General features: G+C 45.9%; 1 protein-coding gene across 5 annotated transcripts in view; it reads right to left on the bottom strand.

Annotated features, from left to right (window-relative positions):
• The window catches only part of KCNT1 (potassium sodium-activated channel subfamily T member 1), a 206,683-nt gene that overhangs the window by 25,802 nt on the left and 161,068 nt on the right, over nucleotides 1-19,813 (bottom strand). For all 5 annotated transcript variants that reach the window (XM_080990814.1, XM_080990818.1, XM_080990816.1 and 2 more), the window contains 5 exons: nucleotides 17,487-17,595; nucleotides 13,751-13,900; nucleotides 12,058-12,296; nucleotides 4,605-4,821; nucleotides 332-437 (listed from right to left, as the gene is read on the bottom strand). In XM_080990814.1, coding sequence (XP_080846940.1) covers nucleotides 332-437; nucleotides 4,605-4,821; nucleotides 12,058-12,296; nucleotides 13,751-13,900; nucleotides 17,487-17,595 — 821 coding nt within the window. The remainder of the gene's footprint in view (nucleotides 1-331; nucleotides 438-4,604; nucleotides 4,822-12,057; nucleotides 12,297-13,750; nucleotides 13,901-17,486; nucleotides 17,596-19,813) is intronic.

Genomic DNA, 19,813 nt, shown 5'->3' on the forward strand with positions numbered 1-19,813 from the left:
TGTCCCCTGTGCCACCCGTGTCCCCTATTAACCTTGGTGCCCCACAAAAGGGTAGAAAAAGAACGAACCTGTTCAGAAATGTATGCCTTCTAATATGAAGTGGCCCCAAACTGGGACACCATTTTCTGGGGTCGCACTCCTTCACAAGTCATGCAACACAAGATCCCCCAGTGCTTTTTTTGGGCACAGCACCCAAAAAGGAGTGTTTTGGGCTGCCATGTCCAAAAACATGTGCAACCCTAAATTGTGCAAGATTACAGTGGGCATTTGGGCTGCTGTCCTCTCACAAGAAGGGACAGTTGATAGATATGGAAATGTGACAGGTCCTTACCTTATCCAAGCGCAAGCAGCAGAATGGAGCTTTCACGGGCAAAAGGTGGCATAATGTGGGAGAGCTTCCAATGTAGGGAGAGTTGGGAGGGTAGCCTTTCACATACCTGTAGAACAAGGGGTAAGTGGTCAGGATTTGGCCCACCATTTTGTTTGTTGTGGTTTTCCATTTCCACACACAACGCACCTTGCAATGGGGAATTCCAGGAAATGTAAAATGGTTGCAGCAAGCCCAACAGTATACTCTCCAACATTTCTCCAATGAAAATAGGGACATCCTATCCCATAATAAAATAAATACTAATAATTTTACTATTTATACCCAAACCATCCGACTGGGTTGCCCCAGACACTCTGGGTGGCTTCCAACATATATAAAAGCACAATAAAACATCAAATATTTAAAAACTTCCCCATATGTGGCTGCCTTCGGATGGCTTTGGGGGTCAGATAACTCCATACCCTCCAACATTTCTCTGATGAAAATAAGGACATCCTACCACACCTTATAACATTTCTCAGATGAAAATAAGGAAAAGCAGGACATTCCGAGATCAAATCCAGACCAGGATTTTAGAATACTTTGAGTCCACCCCAGGCAGTCCCTAAGGTACCCCTGACCTAAGTTGTCCAGGGCTTTGTAAATTTATACAAGGACCTTGAGCCTGGCTTGGTAGTAGATGGGCAGCTAATACGGATGCTTTAACAATTGCATCACATGTTGTCAGTCAGATGCCCCCACCAGCGTTCTGGCCACTGCATTCTGCACGAGCTGTGGCTTCGAAACCAGGCCCTAGGGCAGCCCCACAGAGAGTGCATTGCAGTAACCAAGCCTTGAAGTTTCCAAGGCATGGACTACAGTGTTCAAGCAAGGCTATTGTATATAGTAGATGCATTTGATGAACACTTTATCCTAATGTATGCATTACTGGATGCATTTTATGTCTGGAGCATCACAAAATAAGGAGAAATGCAAACTTCAAGAGAGAGCCGCATTTCAGGTTATGTGTTGGAAGCACAAATTAGGTAGATTCACATCACACTGTGCAATAAACTGAATTTCTTTCCCCATCCTCTATTCCATGGGTAGGCAAACTAAGGCCTGGGGGCCAAATCCGGCCCAATCGCCTTTTAAATCTGGCCCGTGGATGGTCCTGGAATCAGCGTGTTTTTACATGAGTAGAATGTGCCCTTTAATTAAAATGCATCTCTGGGTTATTTGTGGGGCATAGGAATTTGTTCATTTCTTTTTCTTCAAAATATAGTCCGGCCCTCCAGAAGGTCTGAGAGACAGTAGACTGGCCCCCTGCTGAAAAAATTTGCTGACCCCTGCTATCCTCAACCACCTTCTGCCACCTGCATACACATACCTTCCAAGTGCCCCTATTTTCCAGGGACAGTCCTGGAATCACAGAAGCCATTTTGGTTTCTGATTTGATCCTGGAATGTCCCAGTTTGCCTTTTCTGCCTCCCGCCCCCATGTCTGTCTGTTTGTGGTGTGTTTGTTTGTGTGTAGGTGCAAACACGGAGTCCTGTTTATACTGAAAACAAAATTCCTGCACCAAATGAAGGAAAATGGCAAAGCAATCCCTACAATTTTGAAGCGAAAGGCCAACAATCCACTTTAAATTGTTTCATTGCAATGGTTCAGCAGTGAGTCATTTCTTAGGAAACATTTGGAGTGTTTATTCCTTAACTGTAAATGGAGTCTTGCTCTGTCTACTCAGAAGTAAGTCCCACTGTATTCAATGGAGCTCACGCCGAGATAACTGGGTAAAGACCCAGCAACCTTACACCACAACCCAAAGTATTTTTTTACTCAGAACTAAGTCCCACTGAGTTCAATAGGATTTCCTCTCTGGTATGCTCCTCATTATTCTCACAGTTTCCGCTCTTGTTCTTATTCTTATTTTTCCTCGACAGGGACTCAAAGCAAAAAAATTTTTTTCATTCTGTTTATCTGTGGAAGGTGTTGTACATGACTCCTTCCCTCAAACATTTTTTTCTTTACAACACTTCTGTGAGATAGGTTTGGCAGAGAGGTTGTAACTGGCTCATGGTGACTGATGTAGATGTGCAGACGATGTATTTAGGTGTGAGGAGACCAAACTTGGGAGAAGCTTCCTGATGAAGAATAGAACATCCCTATTTCCATCTGAGAAATGTTGGAGGGGCTACAAAAGTCTGTGTGTATGGTAGGGTTGCCATACACCCGGAATTTCCTGGACACACCCAGCCCATGTCAGCAGTGTCGTTTTTGCTGATTTTACTTAGAAATAGCTGGAAAGCGTCCAGTTTTGTTGTTGTTTTTTTGCAAAAATCTAATCAGATTTTGGGCAAAACAAAAAGAAGCTCAACAGCTTTTCTGTCCAGATTTTCGCTTTTTGAAATATGGAAACCCTAGTGTTTTTGGTGTTGTTTTTTGAAATGGGGGGAAGAGACATTTAACTCAGCCCCATACTAATTTTGCAAAGCATTTATGGAGTGGAGGAGACTCTTGAGAGTCCCATGGACTGCAAGAAGATCAAACCTATCCATTTTTAAGGAAATCAGCCCTGAGTGCTCACTGGAAGGACAGATCCTTAAGCTGAGGCTCCAATACTTTGGCCACCTCATGAGAAGAGAAGACTCCCTGGAAAAGACCCTGATATTGGGAAAGATGGAGGGCACAAGGAGAAGGGGATGACAGAGGACGAGATGGTTGGACAGTGTTCTCGAAGCTACCAGCATGAGTTTGACCAAACTGCGGGAGGCAGTGGAAGACAGGAGTGCCTGGCATGCTCTGGTCCATGGGGTCACGAAGAGTCGGACACGACTAAACGTCTAAACAATAGCAATTTAGCTATTACAAATGTGTCCGGAAGATGGCACTGTGGTGCCACTTTAAGAAAACCATGGCAAAGTCCTTCACCTCCTGCTTGCTCTAGTGAGATCTAGGCAGAAAGGAATGGAATAGAAAGCATGCCACCCAGGAACAGAGCTGAAATGGAGCAGAAAACTGTTAATGGGAGGCTAATTTATGCAAATGGCCCATTAAGTGCAGGAAATAACAATAAATTTGCACGGCAGTGCTTCCACAGAACAGCAAGTTGGCATCTTGCTGGGTCCTTTAATACCCAGAACACCATCCTGGAGGCACTTTCCACTCTGCTGCACTCTAAAAGCCACCCCACTCGTTGTGTGCGCGTGTCTTGGAAGCAGCATGGCTCTAATCTTGGCATTTCAGCAGAGGGATGCAGCAAACGTCCACCAGGACTTGAGAACACCCTGGTCCCAGGTTAAGAACTGTAAGGCAGGGCTGGACTGAATGATTAAAACATACAGTATACTGGCAAGCCTCTGCAATTCTCCGGCCTTTGTCATAGCATCCTGGCATGTTCCTTATGGAGGAATTAAGTGAAGCTGTTGTGCCCCCTGGCCGGTCATGCGCTTCAATGCATTTTAATGCTGCCCAGCTAGCTAGAATGGTCCTTTGTTGGGGGCAAGGGGAAGATAAGAGGAAGACAAAGGGTGACATAAGCTAATGATCTAGAATTCCCCAGAATTAAAATTCCCATGCATACACAAAACTAATGTATCAAAAAGAAAGTTAGGCTAAATGCTGCCTTCCTGACATGCTAATTGCCCAAGTGTGGGGAGCTATATAACAAAAAATGGGAGGGGGGGCATACAATCCGTCCAGCCGTCTAATGTTAGATTAGCTTCAACCAGAGCCAGGGCCTTTTCAACTCTGGCTCCGGCCTGGTGGAATGCTCTGTCTCATGAGACCAGGGCCCTGTGGGATCTGATTTCTTTCCGCCTGTAAGACAGAGTTGTTCCACCTAGCCTTTGGCTTAGAATCAGTTTGATTCCCTCCCCCTCTTTCTTTTTCCTTTCTCCTCCTGTGAAGAGGCTGCATCCTAATGTTTTAATGTTGTATTCTAATCTTTTTAAAATTGTATTTTAATCAACTTGTTTTTATTATTGGTTGTTAGCCACCCTGAGCCCGGTCTTGGCTGGGGAGGGCGGGGTATAAATTATTATTATTATTATTATTATTATTATTATTATTATTATTATGCAAGAGCCAGATTTACTACTCTGCCACTTGCAACCAACCCTAAGAAATATATTTCATTTGTTTGTTGTTAAATGTCTATACTGGATCAGAGGATCACAGGGCAGTTAATAATATAACAACACAGAAATCCATATCATAGCAACAAACAAGAACAATACTCCCTCAGACACACACAGTTTAAAAGGCCATAGATATGAACTAACAGCTCACTGACTCGATAACAGTGAGTCCTTCATCATCCGACTGAGTCATCTCGTCCTCGGACTGGTCACTCAGCATGTCACATGGCAAGAGGGAGGAACTGTCGGCCACCTCTAGGACAGGGGCAATACTGGGCCTCCTTTTCCCAGAGCCATTTTCCGCTGGCAAGGTGAGCTTGCTGTTGTTGATGGGGCGGCACTCTGTGTTCTGCAGATCCATGGCCACCGTGCCTGTGGGGACAGAGGGAAGAGGCAGGATCAGGCACTAAAGGCAGCTACTACAGGGAAACCAATGCCCATATTACACTTTAAAAAAAACACACACCTATTTTTAATTTTTGCTCTACATTGCAAGCTGCCTACAGCAAGGGTGAGAAACAGCAGGCCGGACTGTGGCCTGACTGTGGCCCTCCAGGTTACTCAGGCCATGCTCCGCACTGGCCTCGCTTCATACCCAGAGCATTTCTGCCTGGCTGGAATATGCAATTGAACTCTGAACATGCCTCTTGCTTGTCTGGATGTGGGATAGTGTGGGTGTGGGTGTGTAGAGAAATGGGCCCTACTTTATGAAAGGTCAAAATTGTGTTTGTTGCTCTGCTGACAGAAGCAAGCCAGCAGTAAATCACACTGTGCACATTGGAGTTAACTCTTTATTAGCAAGAACAGGACTTGGTGGAGTGTCAGGTCTAATGAGCACAGGAACTAATCCCTGGTAGGTCTTGTCCCCATGGATCAGGTGCCAAGACTAAAGATCCCTGCCTCCTCACAGCTGTCTATGTATCCTCCTCTTCAGAGTCTATCTTTGCTCCTCTCACTACATGCCTCTTCTGGTTCTGGGAGGTTGGGGGGTGGGAGGGGCTTGTCAGAGCAGGAGGGGGAGACACCCATGACTCTTCACCAGCCAAACTCATCTCTGCCTCTCCAGATTCCACCTCTGCTTCTGCTTCAGTACTGCTCTCTGCCACTGACTCTCCCAACTCACTAAGCCCTGTTACCCTTTAAGCTTGTGATGCCTCCTCTCCCCACTCTTCTCTTTCTTTCTTCTCATTGTTGTCCTACTACCACTCCGTAGGCTCTGAGCCTTCTTCCCTTGGGGATTCCCTAGCTGGTGCCCCCCCCATTCCTCTGCATCCAACCAGTCCATGAACATCTGCCCATTTTAGCCTCTAGCTCCACCCACCACTGGCATGTTCGAAGCTTCCCCTGAAGGGAATGAGACCCTCAAACCAAAAACAGATTTCCCACCCCCAGCCTAGAGAGCCTTTACTATTAGGTGACCTAAAAACAACCCAGATAAATAAATCCATATAAATAAATAAGACTCCCGCCGGAACAGATTAAAGGTTCACCTAGTCTAGCAACCTGTTTCCTACAGTGGGGCGCCCCTGAGGAATCCACAAGCAGAGCTAATAGTCTCCCCACTACCATTTTTGCTCCCCAGCAACTGGTATTCACAGGTATACTGCCTCTGAACATGGAGGTTTTCTTTAGCTGTCATGACTAGAAGCCATGGTCCTAGTCCCCATTGTTGTAGCTCAGTGGCAAAGCATCTGCTTTGGATACAGAAGGTCGCAGGGTTGATCCCAGGCTTCTCCAAGTCAGCCTGGGAATGTCATCAGCCTGAAACTCTGGAGAGGCGCTGCTTGTCTGTATTGAGTTGCATAGACCAATGGTCTGATTCAATATAAGTCTGCTCCCTTCCCCCCCCAAAATCCTTCCACCAGTGCCCCCCTCTCCCCAAAATAAGCTCCTGTGGTGTAAATTCTCCCCCAAATTTATGGTAAGTTGTTTTGGAACATCTGAGGAATGTCTGTACAGTGGTACCTCAGGTTAAATACTTAATTTGTTCCAGAGGTCCATACCTAACCTGAAACTGTTCTTAACCTGAAGCACCACTTTAGCTAATGGGGCCTCCCGCTGCCGCTGTGCCGCCGGAGCACGATTTCTGTTCTCACCCTGAAGCAAAGTTCTTAACCTGAAGCACTATTTCTGGGTTAGCGGAGTCTGTAACCTGAAGCGTATGTAACCTGAAACGTATGTAGCCTGAGGTACCACTGTATATTTATTTATGCCTCACATTTTCTTCAAAGGTGGTGTAAATATTTTCTCCACTCCCGATTTTATCCTCGCTACAACCCTGTGAGGTAAGTTAGGCTGGCAGACTGCGATTATCTCAAGGTCACCCGGGAAGCTTCATCATGGCTGAGTGGAGATTTGAACCAAGGTCTTCCAGGTCCTACCCCAACATTCTTACCACTGTGACACCACATTGAGCAGGATGGGTCTAAGAAACTCATTCTTTACATATTCGGCAGCACTAACATCTCCAGCAGGTGCGCGCCTGTGTGCCATTTATGCAGATCTGTTTCAGGTAAAATGCAGACTGCTCTTTATTCTGCAAAGCGACGGTAGGTGGCCCTAATTATCTGGATTGCAGTTTGACAGAAAGCAGCATGAAAAGCCCCATCGCGCCTGGACTTCTGGGTAACATCTTTGCTGAGACGGGTGAATCAGGGCTCCATGAGAAGGCCAGCAACAGATTCTAATTGGTGAACCCGAGGAGAGAAAAGGCAGATGATGAGAAGAACGATCTTTGACTCTGTTTGGAGGAGGAGAGCAGGAAGAGAGGGAGGGAGAGCCTTATAATGAGCTAACAGAGTGGGCGGCAGAGAGGCAAGATTGTATAAGGGAGGAATGATTCAGGAAAGGCATAAATAGCACTCCTGTATTTCGCCTGTGGCGCTCTCTCTGCCTTGCGACAAGACAAAGATGCAGGGCGCATATTCAAAGGGCCCTTTCAGCTGGAGGGGAAATGCATAGCCACTGAGGATGAGGCTGTGTATTAGGGGCTGCAGTGGTAGCTTGTAATCGTTGGGATCATTGGGATGCCATGCGGGGATGCTGAAGGTAGGGGGAGCCAGAGCCAGTATTGAGCAGTTTGGTTTCTTGAGTTGGCAGATGGGTCAGACTGAATGACACCTTTGAGGTCCCTTCCAGAGACTCCATCTCTTAACAGCAGCGCCATGGTATCTATGGTGCCTGGTGGAGCCCAGCAGGGTCAGAACCAGAGCCAGTGGCAGGCTGAGCCAACTAATTCAAGCTTGCTCCCGTACTTCTTCCTGCTGAGTTCTACAATAGGGTTACCAGACGTCCCCGGTTCCCAGGGACAGTCCCCGGCTTCACCAATCTGTCCCCAGACAAAATCTGCCCCCGGAATGTCCCCGAATTTTAATTAAGAAGAAGAAGAGTTTGGATTTGATATCCCGCTTTATCACTACCTGAAGGAGTCTCAAAGCAGCTAACATTCTCCTTTCCCTTCCTCCCCCACAACAAACACTCTGTGAGGTGAGTGGGGTTGAGAGACTTCAGAGAAGTGTGACTAGCCCAAGGTCACCCAGCAGCTGCATGTGGAGGAGTGGAGACGCGAACCTGATTCACCAGATTACAAGTCTACCACTCTTAACCACCACACCACACGGTGTCCCCAGATTTATGCCTGGGGACTTCCGGTGAGGCAACATGGCAGACGCCATGGCAGCAAGCAGCACGGAGGTCCCGGCCACGTCAAAGTTCCAGCCAGTAATTCCGCTGGCTGGGGGGGGGGGGGGATTTAAACCAAGGTGCGAGCCAGAGAGCTTCTTTCTGGCTTGCTTTCTCGATCAATGCTCGCCCCGAACTTGCGCACAGCTGCCCGCAGCAGAAGAGCCCACAGTGCTGAATTTAGGGGTGGGGGTGGTGAGCGAGGCGCTGAGGTGGTGAAAAAGAGGAGGAGGTTAGCATAGAAAAGAGCTGTGCCACGTTGCGAGACAGAGAGAGAGAGAGAGAGAGAGAGAGAAAGAGAGAGAGAGAGAGAGAGAGAGAGAGAGAGAGAGAGAGAGAGAGAGAGACGGACGGGACTTCCGGGGTGGCACCATCCGCAATGGCGGATTCCCTCTGAACTGGAGGGACCAGCTCTATGGGAATCGGGTCTTTTCCGCTACGGCGAAGCGGGGACCCATTCGAAAATCACAGGCAGATGAAGCCTGTGACCATGGGACTCGGCGGGCACCCTTAGCGCCCCCCCAACCCGCAAAAGAACCCATTAACGGGCTCCGGAGCGAAGAGGGGGAAGTGGCACGGTGCTGAGAGTCAACTGCTTCTTCCTTGGAGCGAAGCCGCACAGCCGTTGCCGGAGAGCACTGCCTTTTTCCTGGGACAATCTGGCTTCTAAAATAATCACCCGTGAGTACCTAAACTCAGACAATTGGACTCTAAATAAGGACTTGTGAACAGAAAGGAAAATTGGACTTAAAAGTTTACCTTAATTTGGCGCTGAAACGGGAAGGTCTAAACAGGAAGTCAGCCTTCCGTTTCTTTGTAGATAGATTAAAGCAAAGACATGGCAAACTAGAGCTTAGAAAATCGCCTGTAAAAGATTAACTTTCATCATTTAAAATTGTTGAACCCCCTTCAGAAGCAGGAGAAGAGGGGGGATTTTTTCGGACTGTTTAAACCTGCAGAAGTGAGGGTAAAGTAAAGTAACTTTCCACCGTCCTGATCCTGGAGCAGGGTGTTAGGAGTGACGTTTTTTGAAGCTCATTGACCAGAGACGTTTTTGACAGATAGCTATAAGAAGAGAAACTTTGACTCCATTGTTCCCCTTCGCTTCTTAAAGGAACAAATATTGACAAAATATTTGAAAAAGGAAACTTTGTTGCTAGACTTGTCCTTAAAAGAAAGAACAAATAGAAGTTTCCCCCCTAGAGGGAGACTGTGAAACTGTAACCAACTCCGGGGAGCTTGCAGCTGTTACAGATTACAATAGTGGGAATAGACATCTGACCTTGCAGGACAATGTATTCAGAAGCTCTGTTGTGTGCTTTCTATAAAACAAATGCCCTACTGGAACAGCTACATGAGAAGACTAATTTGATGGCTGATTCGATTAGAAATTTTGAACAGGCAGTCGGAAATTTTGAACAGGCAGTGGGAAAATATGTGGAGCCCACCCAGGAATTAAATCAGGAGTGTGCCCTGACAGAACAGGCCCAACAGGAACATGAGCTTTCGGATTTGACAAATGAACTTGGAAAGCCAGATTTGGAAAGAAAAAGTTTGATTTGGTTTGGAAATGGGGGGCTGGATAGACCCCCCTATGCAGGGATGTTTGGACTTTTCAAGTCTGGCAATGGGCCGTGAGATGTTTGGGATGGTGGGGGCTCCTAATTTTGGAGGGATTTTGAAACATGTTCTTAAATACCACATGGAATTTAGTGTGGATTATGGAAAAGGGGCTGATCTGTCGACAAGGGTCAAAAATATTGTTAAGCTGAGTTCCCACGAGTGAAACGAGCAGGAGACAAGGGAAAATACAGTTACAAATATGAAGAAGAGCTGCGGAAGGGACATGCAAGAGACTTAAGGGCCTCGGATATAAGGTTACCAGGTTAATGCGCTAGATCGATGGGATAATAAGGACTGACAAAACCCGGGACCAGGAGGAAGGGACGCTGGATGAAGATTGGATTGTTTTTATTTCTTTTTCTACTACTAGGATTGTTTTATAAAATTGATGAATGTTAGAAAAATGTTGGAATGAAATTACTTGGCTTTAGTAAAAATGTTTAAAGAATTCTGTAAGAATATTATGGTTATGAGAAGTTGGTAAAAATAAGATTTAGGTTTTAAGTTTCAAGGTTTTTTATAGTAAGATAAGACTAAAATAGTTTAAGGTAATGTAATGACAGAATATTATGAAATATGGAAAGGATTTGCTGCGACAATTAACAACTAGGATACAAAAAAAGGGGAGGAGGAGGAGGTCAAAGAAAGAAGGTAATGACAGTTGAGGATTTGAGAATAATGGATTTGTTTTTAAATGTTTGTGGTGTATTTTTTTTTTTTTAATTTGTATTGTTGGATGTGGTTTGTTTTTTTCTTTGTTCTTTCTTTGTTCTTTTTCTACTTTGTTTTCTTTTGTAACTCTAAAAAAAAAATTCCAATAAATATCATTTAAAAAAAAAAAAAGAGCGAGAGAGAGAGAGAGAGACGGAGTGTGATTGCAGCTTCTTACGGGAACAAAGAGGCGCAAAAGTGAAGGCTGAGGGGGAAATGGGGAGGGGAGGAAGGCAGGCAGGTGAACAGGCTCCTTTGCTTTCTCTTCCTCCTCTCCCTCCAATGGCCACTGAGGAGATGGTGAGTTTAATGGGGGGCGAGGAAGGCGCTGCGGTGCCCCTTGTCCCCGGCGGTGCCGCGCTGGCTTCCCACTGGGAGTGGGGCGCGGGGGTGGGGGATGAAACGTTCTTGGGAGACGGGGCCTCCTTCACTCACTCCGTGCCTCCTCTGGCACCAGCAGCTTCTCTTGTGAGGAGGGCTATGTGTGAATCCGCTGTTTGTCCACCTCTGATAACGAGACACCACCACGCCAGTTAAATCGCCATAGAGACTGCACTTGCCCTCCCGTGGTCTCCCAGTTATGGGAAGCCGGTGCCTCCTCTGTGTGTTTTAATGCATGTTTTCCCAAGACCAGCGTGCACCTTTACTCGATCTCCCCCCCCCCCGCAACCAACATCTTTTTTTTGGCGTTTGTGTGTTTGTAGATGGGCTTCTCCACCTGCCTTGTGTCAAGGTGCATGCCCGACAACTTTGGGGTCCCCTCCTCTAAAAAAAGGTCAAGAACTCTGGGCAACACTTTCCTAACATAAAGCATGAAATTCAAAAAATAAAAATAGTGTCCCCGGATTCCTTGAAAAAAATCTGGTAACCATATTCTAGAAGAGCAACACAGAAACTAAGGAAGAGAAGGAAGCAGACAAGCTGTGCCACTCCCTGGACTGGTTATAGGTAAGCAAGCAGGCAGGGGCTGGGGCTGGTTGAGAATGATGGGGAAACATCCTCCCTGAATGTTTAAACATCACACTGAGGTCCAGTGCCAAGGGCCTTCTGGCAGTTCCCTCACTGCGAGAAGCGAAGTTACAGGGAACCAGGCAGAGGGCCTTCTCGGTAGTGGCACCCGCCCTGTGGAACGCCCTCCCATCAGATGTCAAAGAGATAAACAACTATTGGACTTTTAGAAGACATTTGCAGGAAGCCCTGTTTAGGGAAGTTTTTAATGTTTGAAGTTTTACCAGTGGCAGGTGGTGCCTTTTGAGGTTGGTTGGACAGAAGGCTGAGACACCAACAGTAGGTGGCACCAGAATCCAACTCATTCTAGTTCTTTCTTCATCTTCCTCCTGAGATTTACAAGTGCAGCACTCAAGACTCAAAGAGGAGGACTCAGGCAAGCAAAAGGCACTATCAGAGTTCGACACATCCCAGCCAGACAAAAACACTCTCTGGATGCAAAGCGGGGCCAGTATGGCCTGAGGAGAATTCTGAGAGGTAGGTAGAGACCTTGCAGGATGCATTCAGCTGCCAGACCTGAGGTTCCCCACCTCTGCTATAGGGCTATCTTGCAATGCAACCTTGAAAAGGGGCAGACTAACTCACCCATGCTGGCAATGATGCTATGGACTGGCAGCCTTGACGGCCCATCATAGATGCCTCTCCCTGCAAATCCTTTCTTCTTCTGCTTCTCCTCCTGCTTGAAGATGAAGGCTGAGTTCTCCTCTTTCGTGATGTTGATGTAGAAGCATGTGTCGGAGGCACTCAGGATGTGCCGTGGTCCTGGGTTTAAGAGGATGCTTTTATTCTCCTCCCTCTTCACACCCATCAAGCAGACTCCATACCTGAAAGGAGCACCAAAGAGGTCTTTGATAAAGCCAATGACAGGGGTCCCTTGAGTTACAAATGCTTCAGGTTACAAACTCCGCTAACCTGGAAGAGTTACCTCGAGTTGAGAACTTTGTCCCAGGATGAGAATGGAAATCGTGTGCTGGCAGCACAGTGGCAGCAAGAGGCCCCATTAGCGAAAGTGTGCCTCTAGTTAAGAACAGTTTCAGGTTAAGAGCGGACCTCTGGAACGAATTAAGTTTGTAACTAGAGGTACCACTGTACTTGGCATGATCCAGTCCCAAGCTGGAAGCCCAGTTTGGTGTGTATGGTTCTCCTCCTCCTCCTGCTCCTCCTCCTCTAACCAGTGGTGAAGGAAGGGGGTGGGGGGTCCACCCCATGTGCCATCTCTTGGAGGGGGGTGACAAGAAGACACCCTGTGGGGGGCTCACCCCACCACCCTTGGGCGCGGTGGTGTGAGCTGCCACCATCGTGCCACCGCAGCTGCATGCAGAGGATCCCTCTGCCGCTGCTGCTGCAAACAGAGTATCCCGCCGCCGCCGTCCATCCGGTTAACCCAGCAACAGGTGCCAGTTAGCCTTCCTTCCCCCCTGCCTATAACCCCCACAATAACCCTGTGAAGTAGGTTAGGTGGAGAGTGAGAGTGACTGGCCCAAGATCATCCAGTGAGATTCATGGCCGACTGGGAACTTGAACCCTGGTCTCCCAAATCCTAGTCCAACACTCTACCCACTACATGACTTTTAAAGCAGCTTTGTAGACATTCCTTGGCTGGAGAACTGCATTGCAACATTCGGAGGAGTGTGCATAGGGAAAGACAGTTGCGTTTCAGCTCTTGTGTTGTTTTGGAAAGTACAAATTAGGTAGAGCTGCATTTAAATGTGAGCTGAACAGATTTTCTCCCAAACCCCTACCTAGGTGATAGATAGGGATGCCACAGGGTTAAATGCCATACCTAACCATATTTAGTGTGGGCATTTTCTGATTTTGTAATTTTATATGCTTTCAAGTATTTTTTTTTTTTTTTAATTACTTATTGTACTTTAACGGCATGCCAGCAGCCTTGTACTCAGTGCAGTTTTGAAAGGCTCAGCCCACCATCTTGATTCAAAACAGAGTCCAGCTGTATCCAAACACACATGAAAGCCTGCTCCTTGATCTCAGGAACCATCACGCCAAAATTGCTTACAGTATCTTGAGAGGTGTCCAAATGCATAGCAATAAATAAACAACATCCCCAAATATATACTAGATGACCTCTTGTATTAATACTTTGTTCCTCACTTTGGAAAGGGCTTTGTTCCTATGGAATCACAGAACTTCAAAGCTGGAAGGGACCCCAAGGGTCATCTAGTCCAACCCCATGCAATGCAGCAATCCCAGTTAAATCCTGAACAGTGGAGTGTAAAATAAACCATATAACATCACATTGTCAGGCTTTTCCTCTCACTTTTTGTGGGCATGGAAGGATGCGTAGGTGAAACTCTTCCCTTCGTACTCCATGAAGAACTTGCTGTCGCCCATCCGGATGTGGTAGACCTCATTGCCAGAGCAGCGACCGTACATCCTCTGCCACTGCTCTGGTGACTCCTGACCCTCTCTGGAAACAGATCAGAGGAGAAGAAGAAGAAAAACACCTCTTAGTAACTGGATGGAGTTGGATCCAGAATCCATAGCATGCTCAGCATGCTTTATCTTTTAAACAAAATAGTTTGCTTTGCCAAATGAGTAACGGAACGAATTGGGCAAGTGCAGATGAATGGCAAAACAAATGAGACCTTGAACAAAAATGAATGGAGGATAATGCAAGACTGGGGGACTGTTTTCGGTCTGAGGGCCTTCCAGGAAACTTCCAGGGGCCAAAGCAAAAACAGGCAGACCAATGAATGCAAACTTTACCTTTGTCTAGTAGGCTAGTTTCTGCACACACACACACAGTTCTCTCAACCTTCCAACCAGGCAAGCAAGAGCCATAATCAGAGTTCAAGGAACATTCTAGCCAGGCAGAAAACAAACACTCAGGGGAGGTGTGAGGCAGAGCAGTGAGAGGTGTGGCCCAGGGAGAGTCCTAGAGACCAGACAGAGAGGTCTCGGCCTGAGGTATCTCCAACCCTGATGTAACAAAATGGTCAAGTTCTTGTATATCTTTATGGCTTCCAGGATAGGCACCAATGCTGAGAAGAAACTTCCTGGAAATTGTGCTGAAAGCCAAGCTAAATGAGAAGTGATGAAGACAATTGGTACAGCCACACTTGGCTAAAGACTGGTGGTATACTAGCTGGTGTTATCATTAGGCCAACCAGGCAGCCGCCTGAGGCACAGACTTCATAACTGCACAGTACTGATCTTTGAAGGGCGCAGTTTTTGCTTTATCTGTGCTGTGAACTTACAGCAATAGCTTGAGGGCTTCCAATGTCAATGCTGCCACAAGGAGTATTTTTCTTCACACCACAACAAAAAATCCTGGGTGTGTGCCGAATTCCTGTTTCTCAGAAGTGAGTCCTAGTCAATCCATCTCAGTGGCTGCTCCCAGACTTTGGAACTCCCTTCTTCGAGAAACAAGACTAGGTCCTTTTCCTTCCACCTGCAGGTGAAGACTCTTTTATTCCTGCAGGGTATTGGGAACTGGCTGCTTTTAAGGAAAGGCTTTTAAGAGTGCTGTGCTGTTTTTATCTGTATTTTAATGGGTTAGTTTTTATACCCATTTAACTTTGCTATATTTTAAATCCTTTTTAAGCACCAGCTTTTATATATGTTGTTAGCTTTCTGTGTTTTATTCATGTTTGCTTTAATTTTTGTCAGCCGCCTTGAGTCCTGGTTCTGGGAGAAAGGCGGGATATAAATAAAATAATAATAATAATAATAATAATAATAATAATAATAATAATGTTTCCATTGTTCTAAGCATCCTTCTCACATTTCCAGTGTCCGTGGCAAGTGGGGAACGCAGTTTCTCAAAGCTCAGACATATAAAAACTTGCATGCATTCACCAATGTAGCAAAAGAGACTGGTTGGCTTGGCAACTATATCAATTAAACACGCCCAAGCATCAGCACTTGACCTGAAAGAATCGGTGACAAAATTTGTGAAGGAAAATGCATGCAAGGTGAGATTTTTGATGTGCGTGAAAATGAAACTTTTAAGATGCATAAATTTTAACATCACAATTCACAAGATTATCCAAAATGATTTGTGCCCTGAAGTGTTTTCTTTTGTGTTTGAGAAAGATAAGATTGTTGTATTAGTTGCAATTTAAAATAAATTTAGTGGTTTCAAATTTTGTGCTTTTCATTTTTTCACCAAGACATTTTTTTGTCTGTTTTTCACAACTGAAGTTAGCAACTTTTTTGCTGGGGTAGGGGTGGGGATGCAAGTAGTTAGGCTTGCCTAGGGCACAAAATAGCCTGGCCCTGGCCCTGGATGTATATCCTTCTGTGCCATCCTGTAACAATTTGCTTTAGTTCTTCTTACCCTCAAAGCCTAGCCAGCCGAAACTCCAGAACAGGGAAAGTAACTCAAGATGTCATCATTCATAATCAGCAACAAGATCAGTCACTAAACATATTTTATCGAAGCTTGCAATGCATGCCTGGGAGAGATTGGCCCAGAGAGTCTATGAATCAAACATCCTTCCATTGAATGTGCAGCATGAATAAGGATGCGTTTCTCTCTATCAATGCCAGCAAGCTTTAGGCTGATGGTGTGTCCTCCAGCAAATACTCTTTCCATTCCCAGCTATCACGCTCTGTGACAAAACACTGCTTCTTTCCACCTTTCCATTTACAAAAGAGCTTGGTGGAACAATTCAGCGTGGCCTCATATCAATAAGAGCAGGCATCCCCAACCTTCGGCCCTCCAGATGTTTTAGACTACAACTCCCATCAACCCTGACCATTGGTCCTGTTAGCTAGGGATTGTGGGAGTTGTAGGCCAAAACATCTGGAGGGCTGCAGGTTGGGGATGCCTGAATAAGAAGCTTCATTCCCACTTGAAAATATAATGCCCCAGTTTCAAGGAAGGGGTGTAGTTCAGGGTCAAATCATACACTTCACATGCAGAAAAGTCCCTGGTTTGAGCCACAGCATCTTCTGGTAGGGCTGGGAATGTCTCCTGGTTGAAACTCTGAAGAGCTGAAGCGTGTCAGTGAAGAGGAAACTGATCTGGATAGATCAATGGGTCTTACTTGGCATAAGGCAGTCTCCTGGGTGAAGTAGTCCTTTATTCAGCACCATGAGAACTGGAATCACACTTTGTTTTTAGAGGAAGGGCCATAGCCCAGTCGCAGAGCGGAAAGTCCCAGGTTTGATCTACAGAATCTCTAGGTAGGTCTGGACATTTCCCTTCCTGAGACCTGGACAGCTGCTGCCAGTCAGTGTAGACATCAGGGAGATAGGAGGACCAATGATCTGACTCAATATAAGGCAGCTTCCTGTGTTCCTAAAGGTTTTGGTTTGACCCCCAACATTTCTGGGTTGTATCATGCCTTCATATTATATCGTATGTGTTAGCTCGTGTATAGAATCATATATTTTTCTGCATATTTACATCAGGGCTAGCTAAGTTGTGGCTCAGAGACTGTATCTGACTCCCATCCAACAATTTGTTGGTAGTGAAGAATTGTCTATTTTATTAAAAAGACAAAAACAAAACAGTGAGTTGACCTCCTTGTGGGAAGTGTTGGCGCTAATCTCCACTGCCATGATGGTTTGGGTGGAGATGTTCCAACCTTTCTGCTCCAACCCTGCCTATCAGACTTATTGGACACACCCACTTTCACTTTGACCACACCCTCTGCTATCATGGGGCACTCAGGAGGCTAGATAACAGCAAATGTGAAAAAAGTTAGCCATCTTTTTGATCTCAAGAGGGTGGGTCATTTGAAATCTATCCGCTAAGGAGGGAAATGGTTTAATACACATCTATTTGCAGCATTTGCTTTCAGGGCACAGAATGCAGATGATAATAATAATAATAATAATAATAATAATAATAATATTTTATTATTTATACCCCGCCCATCTGGCTGAGTTTCCCCAGCCACTCTGGGCGGCTCCCAATCAAATGTTAAAAACAATACAGCATTAAAAACAGATTCAAACCACTTCCTCCCTACCAGCCTTCCCTTGGTGAGAGTGCCCATCTATCTTCACCCTGCCTGACTCTTGCTGGTCATTCAATTACTTACTGTCCTCTGGATGTATGAACAAGGAGCGTTATGAGCGTTGAGGTAGCTGGGCAGACGCAGTTCAGAGCCAGCATGGCGTACTTACATTCCTCTTCACACACCACGTGATCTGAAATTAAGAGAGGCCTTCCCATTATTCCCAAAGCACAAGGATTTGAGGCGCCAAACACAGTATGTTTCCCCTTCCTTCCCACGCAAGGGCCTCTTACCCGCCAAAGCCCCTGTTCTTTGCACTGCTGCATTTACAAGAAACCAATGGAAATACGTCTTTTAAAACTCTTCAGACAGTTTACAAATCTTCAACAAAACAGCAGATTCCCTGTTGTGCTATTGATTTTCAATGTCTGGCTAAAGCTATACAGTACAATCAATTTGCTGGGAATATTTTTTGGGGGGGTGGGGTGGGGGTCCACAGCATCTATATCCTTGAAATAATTTGGCAAAATGATTGCACCAAACTATATCTCCTTCATCCCTGAGGGTGAGTAACAGGTGCATCACATGCCGATGGATACAGAAGGCTTCATAAACCATGATCAAGTGAGACTATGAGCAAAACAGGAATCTCCATTCACAAGAAGACCTGGAGCCCTTAATGTTGAGGTGGAGAATCTGTAACCCTCCAGATGTTGTTGGATTCCATGTATCATCATATTCCTCTATTGTTGTTGTCGTCATCATTATTATCACCACTATTATCATCATAAACACCAACACCACCTCCTTCATTTAGATTTCCTGTCTGCCCTTCACCTTAAGGTATCAGGGTGGGTTACAACAACAGCAATAAAAAAAGTCTCTGGGTAGGGAACAGCTATGGTGCTGCCACAGAGAATGCCCTCATTTGAGTCACCCCACTGAACTTCTGAAGGAGGTGGAGCAACGAAAAGGGCCCCCTCTTCTGATCTTAAGACTCCAGAAGTTACGTAAGGGGTAGTTTTTCAGATATTTAGCCTATGTCATTTTGGATCTTAAATATCAGAGTGAACACTGATTGAATTAATTAACAAAATATATATGCGCCACTTGGTTGCAATAGAACTTCAAAGTGGAAACCAGTGCAGGTGTTTTAGAAAAGGGGTCTGTGATCTCTGGATGGAACACCAATCAGTAATCTGGCCACCAAGATTTGGACCAGTCAAAAATTCCAAATCTTCTTCAAGGGCAGGCCCACACAGACTAGGAGGGGTGGCTAACACCCCAGAGGACAGGATCACACTTCAAAACGACCTTGACAGATTAGAGAACTGGGCAAAAACAAACAAGATGAATATTAACAAGGAGAAATGTAAAGTATTGCACTTGGGCAAAAAAAATGAGAGGCACAAATACAAGATGGGTGACACCTGGCTTGAGAGCAGTACATGTGAAAAGGATCTAGGAGTCTTGGTTGACCACAAACTTGACATGAGCCAACAGTGTGACGCGGCAGCTAAAAAAGCCAATGCAATTCTGGGCTGCATCAATAGGAGTATAGCATCTAGATCAAGGGAAGTAATAGTGCCACTGTATTCTGCTCTGGTCAGACCTCACCTGGAGTACTGTGTCCAGTTCTGGGCACCACAGTTCAAGAAGGACACTGACAAACTGGAACGGGTCCAGAGGAGGGCAACCAAAATGGTCAAAGGCCTGGAAACGATGCCTTATGAGGAACGGCTAAGGGAGCTGGGCATGTTTAGCCTGGAGAAGAGGAGGTTAAGGGGTGATATGATAGCCATGTTCAAATATATAAAAGGATGTCACATAGAGGAGGGAAAAAGGTTGTTTTCTGCTGCTCCAGAGAAGCGGACACGGAGCAATGGATCCAAACTACAAGAAAGAAGATTCCACCTAAACATTAGGAAGAACTTCCTGACAGTAAGAGCTGTTCGACAGTGGAATTTGCTGCCAAGGAGTGTGGTGGAGTCTCCTTCTTTGGAGGTCTTTAAGCAGAGGCTTGACAACCATATGTCAGGAGTGCTCTGATGGTGTTTCCTGCTTGGCAGGGGGTTGGACTCGATGGCCCTTGTGGTCTCTTCCAGCTCTATGATTCTATGATTCTATATTCAATCCAGCCTGGAGGTTACCAGAGCATGAAGTACAGTGGCCAAGCCATCTCTGTCTAACAGCGGCTGAAGCAGTGGCTGGTAGCCATTGACAAACTTATCCTCCTTCGCCATGCTCCTTTTAGGCTGCTGGTTCCTCATTGGTTCTCTCTCTCCCCCCTCCCCAAATTCTCCCTGTCTTTCTTTGGCTTATATCAATGCAGAATAACTGGCTATTTCTTCTGAATGCAATTTTCCCTTGCCATTTCCAAGGTACAGGAATGGGTGACAGCATGGGATCCA

The sequence above is a fragment of the Podarcis pityusensis genome (genome assembly GCF_964106645.2).
Source record: "Podarcis pityusensis genome assembly, chromosome: Z".
Taxonomy (NCBI): Eukaryota; Metazoa; Chordata; class Lepidosauria; order Squamata; family Lacertidae; genus Podarcis; species Podarcis pityusensis.